This window comes from Mastigoproctus giganteus, chromosome 14 (genome assembly GCF_048544385.1).
Source record: "Mastigoproctus giganteus isolate SK-2022 chromosome 14, ASM4854438v1, whole genome shotgun sequence".
Classification (NCBI taxonomy): Eukaryota; Metazoa; Arthropoda; class Arachnida; order Uropygi; family Thelyphonidae; genus Mastigoproctus; species Mastigoproctus giganteus.
Genome location: NC_143588.1, coordinates 27547820 through 27560015, shown reverse-complemented (window position 1 = coordinate 27560015; position 12196 = coordinate 27547820). Strand labels below are relative to the sequence as shown.

At 36.4% G+C, this 12196-nt stretch overlaps 1 protein-coding gene across 1 annotated transcript in view; it reads left to right on the top strand.

The window, feature by feature from the left end:
* Positions 1–12196, top strand: part of LOC150075031 (ras-related protein Rab-5B-like) — a 132335-nt gene that overhangs the window by 53821 nt on the left and 66318 nt on the right. The window contains exon 2 of the mRNA XM_090388977.1: positions 4406–4577. Coding sequence (XP_090245103.1) covers positions 4412–4577 — 166 coding nt within the window. The 5' untranslated portion in view covers positions 4406–4411. The remainder of the gene's footprint in view (positions 1–4405; positions 4578–12196) is intronic.

Sequence of the window (12196 nt, the reverse complement as noted above, 5' to 3'; positions counted from 1 at the left end):
AGCATAGGCACATGATGCAAAAAAGCAAGCTTATATAGCATCAGCCAAAAAAAAAAAAAAAAAAAAAACCCTTATTTCACCCATCCACTCACTCTAAATGTTTCTCAAATTCTGCCTTGAATCTATTTAAGGTATCAACTTCTACAATGACAGATGGAAGTTTGTTCCACCAATCAACCACCCACTGGCTAAAGGCAAACTTCTGCACATCGATTCTACAACCGTCTTTCCTCAATTTGAATTCATGACCTCTCAGGCGATTATTCTGAGCAAGAGGAAGAATCCCATCCACATTGACCATGCTCAAACCATTCAAGGCTTTATACACCTCAATCAGATCACCTTGCAGGTGCCTAGTCTCCAGACATTGTAATTTGCAAAATATAAGCCTTTCTTTGTAAGAGCAACCCTTTGTTCCATTCACTAATCTTGTTGCTCTTCTCTGTACTCGTTCCAACAGCTCTACATCCTTCTTGAAATGAGCCCTTCAGGCCTGTATACAGAACTCAAGGCATGGTCTGACCATTTCCTTATACAAGGGGATAATCACATCCTTATCCCTGCTAGAAAAATTCCTGTATATCATTGACAAGAATACCATGAGCTACTCTTGCAGACTCTGCACTGCTCAGAAAACTTCATATCTGCCTGCACAATTACCCCCAGGTCCTTTTCATTCTCTACCACTGTCAGTGTGGTACCACAGAGTTAATCCATTGATTACCACTCTGTCTTCTCCCACTCAACCATCCCTTTATCCATAGCAGCAATTTGCCTCCAGTGCCACACTTCTCCAATTTGTGCAGCAGTCTTCCATGTGCAACAGTATCAAAGGCTTTTCTAAGATCCAAATATATGATATCAAAGTTATTCTTTGCATCCAGTTCCTTTGTGACTACATCATAGTATCCAATCAAATTAGTCAGACAAGACATCCCCTTAACAAACCCATGCTGTGTCCGAGCTTTAACTGAAGTCTTGTCTAGATGATCCTGTATTGCGTCTTTAACCAGTGCCTCCATTAATTTCCCTGGAACAGAAGTTAAACTGACAGGTCAGTAATTACCTGTCTCTCTCTTTGATCCTCCTTTGTGGATTGGGGTCACATTTGCACATCTCCAGTCCATGCGTACCTCCCCCGAGTCCAGGGAAGCTCTCATAATTATGGCTAAGGGTTTGCTATAACTGGATAGATTCCATATATCTATCCAGTTATAGCAAATATAATAATATAATATAACTGGAATAGATTCCATCCACCCCAGTTGCCTTTCTTGTGTTTATTTTCAACTATTTCTCCTCCACTTTACTCTCAGTTATTACAAGTTTATCTAGCTTACTGCCAGATTTGAGTACACCTCTGGCATTCCCCTCCCTGAATAACTCCTCATGTGTGAATATCGATGCAAAATATTCATTTAGTTTGTTAGCTACCTGAGCAGGATCATCAACAGTTGAATCATCAATATCAAGTGGACCAATCTGATTCATCCCCTTCCTTCTAGAGTTTACATAAGTAAAGAACTCTTTGCTGTTTTTCTTTGCATCCTTTGCCAAAGCTTTCTCATAATCTGCCTTTGCGTGCCTAAACTCCTTTGTGACTTGGTTACAGACCAGCTTATATCTATCATAGGGTTCTGTGTCACCTGTTATTTTATACGTATCCCATGCATTTTTCTTTTCTGTCACATGTGTAATTAGTTCATCTGACATCCATTTAGGCCTAAATGTTGAACGATATTTCTTTGTTGGTGTGAAAGCCTAGTAGCTTCCAAGATTAATTCTTTGAATGCCTCCCATTTTGAATTTGCTGTTGGTAACATCATTAGTTGGTCCCACCGTATAGAATTTAAATATTGTCTCAGACCACCATAGTCACCTTTACGAAAGCAAAAACCCTTCCCTTTACCCTTGATGGTAGTTACCTCTTTTAGTAAATCCCACTTCAGCACACTGTGATCACTGCCACCTAGTGGTTCCTTTATCTGCAGATTCTTGATGCCTGAAGAATCACTACTGATAATCAAATCAAGAGTATTACTCCCTTTAGTTGTCTCCCTAACATGCTGATGTAGAAAACAATCATCCAATAAATTCACAAAAGCCTTGCTAGTGCGTGAGTGACCAACCCACAAATTCCAGTCAATATCCAGGAAATTAAAATCCCCCGTTATAAGACACTAATTTACTGATCCACTCTATTTCTCTGCACAATTGCTCGTTATACTCATCAGATTCATTAGGCCTCTAACACACACTTACTCTAAATTTTCCTTTCCCAGTGCCTATGTCACACCAAACAGACTGAACATTGCATTGTCCACCCACATCACTTGGATGCACTTCCTTAGATTTTATGTGCTTCTTAACTAACAGCATAACCCCTCCTCCCTCCCTCCCTGTCATGTCTATCCTTTCTGTACACATTGTACTCCCTAAATTCCAGTTCTGCACTGCCTATGTCTTTGTGATACCATGTCTCTGAGGGGTGCCTCTGTAGCCAGGTGGGAAGGAGCACAGTACGTAGCACACGCTTCTTGATTAGACCGGGGTTCGAGCCCGTCACCACCAAATACGGAGGATGCGGAAAGGTTAAGGAATGACCACCGCATATCCTGGAGCAATATGGCCTTAGTTGCTAATGCTCCTAAAAACCAAAAAACAACAACCATGTCTCTGATATCCCAAGAATATCTGCCTTTGATGTCTTGACTAGCACTTCAAGCTCATTGAATTTATTGACTATATTCCTAGCATTGGTATACATTCACCTGTTTCTACTATTAGTTACCCTAACACAGCCCATGTATTTACTTGTTCCACTATGACTCCCAGCAGTCCTGGAAATTCCCATTGCCTTGCTTTCCAGGCTGCTGCTCAATTGCATTTCAATAGAAGTAGTGCAAGAATCACTTTTACCTCTGCCAGCGGCTACTGTTTATCTATTAGTGCGTGTATTTTTTTATTTATTTTGTTGCATGGCCTGAAATGGTATGATCTGCAATGGTACATAATTCTCCTGTGATGATGTGTCCATGGTCCGGATCAATATATTGCTGCTTATTGCTTTATATATATATATATATATATATATATATATATATTCTTTTATACATTCAATATTCATTTATAAATGAATATTAAATGTTACTCCTTAAAGGAAATGTTTAAAAAGTTACATAGGATAAAGAGGTATTCAGGTGATGAAATAGTTTCAGTGAATGAAAGATTAATAAATCAGGTATGAATAAATAACCTGACAGTGCATACATTATGCATATTTTATTCGATATGTTAATACAAACTTATATATATATATATATATATATTCAGGAATCACAATAATAATCTGTAATTGAATCTTAAGATTTCCATTTAGGATTTAAAGTTAAAAATATTGCCTGCTCAACAGGAAGAATTAAGCAATTCCTTGGTTCATGACTAGAGAGATATAGTGAGAGAGATCAAAAATTTGCATTGTGAACATAAATGAGTAGTATTGCAAGAGTTATACAATTTCTTATTGAATTCTAGTGATATAATTTGATAATGGATGCTTGTAATATGATTGACCTAGCTTATAAGTTTTTGACACCTTGCATGAAAGTTTCTTGTGAGAGGTTTTCCACTCAAATTCATCCAGAGCCATCTGAAGAGCGCTGTATTCCAGGATCGTGTGGATTTTTTTTTTTTTTTTTTTTTTTCATACTAATGGTAACAAATAAAGATAATTGTGAATTTGTATGGCAGTTGGGAAAAAAAATTGCAAAAACAGTTAACTCTTGTGAAGCCTAATTCCAAGTGTCATTACCAAATATCATTATATTACAGTAAGTTGTCTTTAATGTAATATATACTCATAGTCCAAAAGTGATTTGTATATTTTTATATTCATAATGATGAAGTTCAAGAGCTACATTCTGATCTTCCCAAAAGTGTGCTTGACTTACCCAGATAAATTCCTACATTCATTCTTTATCACATAATCCTTAAGTTATCATAGTTTCTCAGTGATGCTTCATTCATTCTGAATATGAGCAATTATCTTTAAAAATTTCAGTGTATTAAAGTGACATTTAATAGCTTGTTTTACTGTAATATCAGTTTAAAAAAAAAAAAAAAAGCAAGAAATAGACATTTCCTTTGCAAAGCTTTTATTAAAGATTAAAGATTGTTTGCTGTTTTTGTGTTTCACTGTATTCTCATTCTAGCTTTAATTTCTGACAGTGCTTTCCTAATTTTCTTAGTTGTGGATATAAAGTGCTATCTTCTTAAATAGTCTTCTGTTCAGTTTAGTTCAGTTTAAATCATGTGTACCATCCAAAAATGTCAATGAAATACATTTTAGCTCATGAATGTATGCATATTAAAGTTTGTTTTATATAGTTGTTTACCATTTTTATAGCTAAAGATGTCAACTAGAAACAATGCAATACAGAGACCCAGTGGAGCAATACAAGGAAGGATATGTCCGTTTAAGCTTGTGCTTTTAGGTGAACAGGCTGTTGGAAAATCAAGTCTGGTGTTACGATTTGTAAAAGGTCAATTTCACGATTATGAAGAAAGCACAATTGGTGGTAGGTATTCATTCCCTACTGTTGTATTTGACCAATATGACTACTGTAAGTTTATGAATTATTGATAATGTAAAATGGTATATTTACAAAAATAAATTAAGAGTTTGCTGTTTGTCAAAAATGGATTAATGATGTAACTATACTGTTCAGAAAAATAAGCCATCTACAGATGAAAACAAAATCATAATAATCTTTATTAGCTGTCAATCTAATATACGCACAGTGATCCCATAAACATAAAGGGATTTCATATTGATTGCCAGTAAACAGTATCGGGAGATAATAGAACTATAGACACTTGCTATACACCAGAGATATTCTACAAATTGTATACCTCAAACCCAAAAGGATGTATGCTAAGTATTGATTACATTGTGCATTTAGACTTGAGATATATATATATATATATAATATATATACAGGAGTGTCTCAAAAATACATGGCATAACTTCAGGAATGAGTTCCTCATATGTAGACAATAAAAATATTTTATATCAACATAGTTCCGGAAATGCTTGGTTTCTGAGTTTTGAAGGTCTGTCAATGACACTTAACTGTTCACATTACTTTATAGTAATTGTTCAAAATGTCCACCTTCTGCCTGAATACAGGCCTCATGTCGAAGTCTCATGGACTTGCGAAGATGATGCCAAATTCCTGGCATGTTTCATATTGTCTCACAATCTGCTACAATTAGAGGTTTGAGTACCTGGTCGGAATGTAAAACCAGTTAATAACTCAGGAACCAAGCATATCAGGAACTATGTTGATATAAAAACTATTTTTATTGTCTACGTATGAGGAACTCATTCCTGAATTGAGTACATGGTCAAAATGGAAAACCAGCAGATTCTGTCAGTACCTTGTGATGAAGGAAATCACCTGCGGGAGATAAGACATTCGGATTAATAACTTGGGAACCAAGCATTTCCGGAACTATGTTGATATAAAACTATTTTTATTGTCTACATATGAGGAACTCATTCCTGAAGTTATGCAGTGTATTTTCGAGACACCCTGTATATATGTGCAGTTAAACACAGAAGGAAGGAGAGAAGCAAAGTTCTCATCCTGGCCTTTCATATTTCACGTATGGTTTGTCAACTTTCAACAAATTGTCAGTCTGTGTGCATTCAAAAAGGTTAGCCTCTTCAGCTTAGTAGGGTTTGTTCTTTGGCATTGTTTTGTTATTCTCCGTCCAATTGGTTCCAGGTGTTCAATTTTGGATGCTGCCGTTCAATAAATCCTTTCACTTGATGACTTAAATCTGTGAGCTATGGTTGAAAGTTTTCTCTAGAATTGCCTTTGGACTTTGAGTGCTGAAGATAACATCAATTCTTGTTCATCCCATTTGATAAGCTAAAATATTCTCCAAAACCTAAGGCAGAAGTGGAAGCCACTGATCATATCTCTGCAGCCCAGCAGATTATGGAACCTAGGAAGTTTAGGTGTATGATAAAATTCTGTTGCAGCGAATACTGTACCGTTTGAATGAACTTTTCCTATAACAAAAATATTTCCAGATCCCAGACAACTAACAGTGTTTTGTAATTGTTTGAATTCGTTTAAATGGGACAGTGCAGTTTTTTAAAAGTCTGCTTATATACAAAGTGAAACAGTTTAACAAGAAAAGAAAATCTGTATATAAAATTGGCGAATGGTTGATACAGTAGCGAAAAATTGTTTTGGTTTCATCAGTTGGTGTGTGAAACTCATTTGCTGAAACACTGTATCAAGTGCTCCCTATATTGTAAATATGACAACAGTGGTACATTTTCACTTAGAAGAAGAAGTAATCAGATGGGATTAATGAAGTTGTTGTTATTTTGAGTTATCCTCTTTTTCCCTTATTTGAGATGGGAAAAAGATATACTCAAATTGAAGAAAACATAAGAAGAGAAAATGTAGGGGCATGAAGGAGCCATGTATTTTCATAATTTCAAGTCTTTCCCTATAGATAAATTTCTTTAAGCTTCAGAATTAGCAAATTTTAAAATTTCTAAATTTGGTTTTAGTGCAGTCTAAAATTATACATTTTAGATTGCCCAAAAATTGGATTTATATATATCTTATATGTGTTCTATATTCTTAATCCTATCTAAAGAAATGGGATTTGTAATCCGAAACTGCCTGAGCCCTTCCATTTTTTTCAACATTTGCTTTGCTTTTTACTTTTCGATATCCTTATTTTTATTTCTTGTGCATTAGTTTTACAAATGTATAGCAAGAAACTGTATTCTTTCTGTTCTACCTTTTTTAGTCCTTTTAAAAGGTGTTTTTTTTTTTTTAATCTACTTTGTGTAGCATTTACTTCCATTACTATTCTGGGCTGTATTTATCACCAATTTTACTACACTATTTATTTTTATTTTTTATTTTTTAAATGTATTGAGTCTTTTTCTGCTGTTTATTTTTCCTCTTTTCTTTTGAGGAACAAAACTAATAAGAATGTAATTTACATTTGAGTCAACCATAAATCACATGCCTATTACTTGTATCCTCCTGTACATATGTATTCTTTTTTAGCCTTTATCTCATAAATTTATTAAATTTACTATAAAATTTTTAATTCTGTTTTGTACCCTTATTTCTTGGCATGTGCTTTACTTCAGAATCAGAGACTTTATATTGTTGTCTTTTTGTGCAGTCTTGGTGGTTGGCTTTTGATAAAGACACCAGGATTGTTGTTATCAAAAGTTATAAAAAATATACTTTTCTATTTTTTTTTTTTTATGTATACCATGATTTCTCTCTTTCTTTTACTTTTTTCCATATACCTCTTTGCTCATTTTCTGTATCTCTATGTCGTATTACTCGTACCAAAAATTAATCAAGTTGGGAAAGAGATTAGCTCCGTGCAGGCGAAGTTTTTACAGCTCCAGCTAATAGAGAAGTTTTTCTTAAATTTTTGCTGTTTTATTGACTTAAATTGGCATATTAATTTATTTTCTAGTAGTAGCTTTATATTTCTAGTAATGATAGTTTAATTTGAATTTAGATAGAGATTTTGTAGTTTATTACGTAGTATCGGTAAGGGTATCCAATCCACATGTTGGCCAAGATTTTGCAGCTCCAGCATACGCTAATTTTTTAATTATATTTAGCTGTTTTTATGAACTTAATTGTTATATTAAATTATTTTCTATAAGTAGCTTATAGACCTAGTCAAGCTCCTTGGTTTATTTTAAATTTAGATAGCAATTTTGAAAGTTAATTAATACTTAGGGTAAACATTCAGTTACGGGTACAGCCGCCAAAACTGGCAGCGAGGGGAAGAGCAGTGATTGACGGATTGTGAATCCACTCACTCACTGCATTTCTCCTCGACTGCACATTCCAGGCGGATGTCACGTGACATAACAATACATCAGAGCTGAAAATGAAGAAAAATAGAATGGGAAATGGCAATTTTTTTTAAAAAGAAAGTAACAAAAATGCACGTTATTTGGAGATTGCAATATGTCACAAGACAACACAAAAGCAGAGTTGAAATGAAAAAAAAGAAAAGGCAAAACAGCAATTTGTTATTTAAAAAACAAATAACAAAAATTCACACGACATGCAACCACTGATTATTTTCACCCACACATTACTAGACTATTTCGCGAGCATTAACAATGAGAATTGCTGATGCGAGTGAACATAAATACTTTTTTTTTTTTTTTTTTTTTAATTTTTGGTGGGGACTGCCACCCCCTAAACCCCCCAAAAAAATCAGAGCTGAAATGAAGAAAAAGAAAAGGCGATATGGCAATTTTTTTTAAAAAAAAACAAGAAAAATTCACATCATGTGCAACCATTGATTCTTCTCGCCCGTACATTACTAGACGGGATAGGGGCTGCCGATCCCTATCCCCTGCTTTTCTGGGAGAACATTAAAAAACAAGTAATTACCATGATTTGGAACAAAAATTAACACCACATGCAACGACTAATTACCAGACAATATCACGAGCATTAGCACTGAAAATTGCTGATGCCCGTCAACAGAAATGCTAAAAGGACAGAACACCACTCACCTCATCAATCGAATTATGTTTTCTAAAAGACCCAACGTTTTCGCACTAATATTTTGCAGGAATAAATCGCCCAGTAGAAGAGACACCTGCAATTAACCAAGGCAAAACAAAAAGTAAATCACAATCAATCGAATAATCACTGATAACTAGACAATTTCACACTCAAAATTGCCGATGCCTGTCAACAATAAAATTTGGGGTAGAATTTTTTTCAGCCTGGTTTGTACTTGTTAACAGGAGAGACTGCTTCTACAGGGATGGGATACACTTAAAAAGAAAGGGTGCAAGAATATTTGCTGATGCTATCGAGGCAGTGTTAAATGGGTCGGAAAACTGCTAGCTTGGGGGGATACAAGGACTGATAGATTAGCAGTAGCCACTGACAGAGGTGAAAGTGATTCTTACACTGCTTCTATTGGAATGACCAGCAGCCTGGAAAACAAGATGCAGGATATTTCAGAGACTGTTGGGAGTCGTTGTGGTACAAGTAAACACATGGGGTTGTGTTACGGTAGCTAAGAATAGGAACAGGTACATGTATACTTGCGTGTACACCAATACTAGGAGTTTGGTAAATATATTTGATGAATTTGAGGTATTGCTCAAAACATCAAAGGCAGATATTGATGGGATATCAGAGACGTGGTGTTACACAGATATAAGGAATGCAGAACAGGAATTTGGGGAGTATAATGTGTACAGAAAGGATAGACAGGATAGGAAGGGAGGAGGGGTTACGCTATTAGCTAAGAAACACATAAAATCCAAGGAAGTGAAGCCAGTCGCCATCGCTGGAAAGTGCAGTATCGAGTCAGTTTGGTGTGACATACGCATTGGGAGATCAAAATTGAGAGTAGGAGTGTGCTATAGGCCTAATGACTCTGATGAGTATAATAAGAAACTGTACAGGGAAATAGAGTGGGCCAGTAAATCAGAGAGTCTTATAATGGGAGATTTTAATTTCCCAGATATTGACTGGAATTTGTGCGTTGGTCATTCACACACTAACATGTAACACAGAAGCCTATGATAGATATAAGCAGGTCTATAACCAAGTTACAAAGGAGGTTAGGCAGGCAAAGGCAGATTACTAGCAAGGCTTTTGTGGATATATTGGTGATTGTTTCTTACATCAGCATGTTCGGGAGGAAACTAGAGGGAGTAAAACTTTGTTCTGATTATCAGTAGTGATTCTTCAAGCATTAAGAATCTGCAGATAAAGGAACCACTAGGTGGCAGTGATCACAGTGTGCTGAAGTGGAATTTACTCAAAGAGGTAACTACCGTCAGGGGTAAAGGGAAGGATTTTTGCTTTCGTAAAGTTGACTACGATGGTCTGAGGCAGTATTTAAATTCTATACAGTGGGACCAGCTGATGATGTTACCAACAGCAAATTCAAAATGGGAAGCATTCAGAGAACTTATTATCTTGGAAGCTACTAGGCTTTACATAAAAAAAAAAAAAAAAAAAAAAAAAAAAAAGTAAAAGTGCAGCCGTTATCAACCCGCTGCAGGATGGAAGCCTCCTCAACAATTCATGTTGAGGGAAATGGACCATAATCTGCCACGCTGGTCCAGTGCGGGTTGGCAAATCGACCATATTCAGGGGTTTGAACCCCGGTCTACTCAAAGAGTGTATGCTACTACACTCCCGCTCCTGCCCACTCGGCTACGGAGGCGGTACTCCGTTACATACCAACTAAGAAATATTGTTCAATTGCCTAAATTGCCAACTAAGAAATATTGTTCAAATAGCCTAAATGGATGTCAGATGAACTAATGAGACATATGGAAGAGAAGAAAAATACATGGGATACATATAAATTAACATGACTCAGAAGCCTATGATAGATATAAGCTGGTCTGTAACCAAGTTACAAAGGAGGTTAGGCAGGCGAAGGCAGATTACGAGAAATCTTTGGCAAAGGATGCAAAGAAAAACAGCAAAGAGTTCTTTACTTATGTAAACTCTAGAAGGAAGCGGATGAATCAGATTGGTTCACTTGGTATCCATGGCTTAACTGTTGATGATCCTGCTCAGGTAACTAACAAACTAAATGAATATTTTGCATCAACATTCACACATGTGGAGTTATTCAGCGAGGGGAATGCCAGAGGTCTATTGAAATCTGGCAGTAAGCTAGATAATCTTGTAATAACTGAGAGTAAATTGGAGGAGAAATTGTTGAAGATAAACACAAGAAAGGCACCTGGGGTGGATGGGATCTATCCAGTTATATTAAAGGAGGCAGAAAAGGAAGTAAGCAAACCGTTAGCCATAATTATGAGAGCTTCCATGGACTCAGAGGACGCACCCATAGGCTGGAGATGTGCAAATTTGACCCGAATTCACAAAGGATGATCAAGGGCTGACACAAGTAATTATAGACCTGTGAGTTTAACTTCTGTTCCAGGAAAATTAATGGAGGCACTGGTTAAAGAAGCACTGCAGGATCATCTAGACAAGACTTCAGTTATAGCTCGGACACAGAATGGGTTTGTTAAGCGAAATTCTTGCCTGACCAATTTGATTGGATACTATGATGCAGTCACAAAAGAACTGGATGCAGGGAATAACTTTGATATTATATATTTGGATCTTAGAAAGGCTTTTGATGCTGTTGCACATGGAAGACTGCTACACAAATTGGAGCAGTGTGGCATTGGAGGCAAATTGCTGCTATGGATAAAGGGATGGTTGAGGGGGAGAAGACAGAGTTGTAATCATTGGACACTGCTCATCATGGACTAATATTATTAGTGGAGTCCGTCAGGGTTCAATGTTGTGTCCATTGTTGTTTTCCCCTATTCATTAATGATATTGATGATGGTATATCAGGCTTAATGTCCAAGTTTGCAGACTATACGAAGGTTGGCAGGGTTGTTAATGACAGTACACTGCTGCAACAGGATCTAGAAAAGTTGAGCAGATGGGCTGAGAGGTGGCAAATGAAGTTTAACATTGACAAATGTAAAGTACTACATATGGGAAACAGCAACTCCAGAGCAACGTATCAACTCTGTGGTACTACACTGACAGTGGTAGACAGGATAGGAATAATTGTGGATAATTGTGCAGATAGATATGAAGTTTTCTGAGCAGTGCAGATGGGCTGCAAGAGTAGCTCATGGTGTCTTGTCAATGATATAGAGGAATTTTTCTAGCAGGGATAAGGAGGTGATTATTTCCTTATATAAGGCAATGATCAGGCCACACCTTGAGTACTATATACAGGTCTTGGAAGCCTCATTTCAAAAAGGATGTAGAGCTGCTGGAACTAGTACAGAGAAGGGGAACAAGATTAGTGAATGGAATAAAGGGTTGCTCTTACGAAGAAAGGCTTAAGTTTTGCAAATTACAGTGTCTGGAGACTAGGCACCAGCGAGGTGATCTGATAGAGGTGTATAAAGCCTTGAATGGTTTGAGCATGCTCAATGCCGATGAGATTCTTCCTCTTGCTCAGAATAATCACATGAGAGGGCATAAATTCAGATTGAGGAAAGACAGATATAGGATAGATGAGCGAAAATTTGCCTTTAGCCAGCGGGTTGTTGGTTGGTGGAACAGACTTCCATCCCTTGTTGTGGAAGTTGATAGCC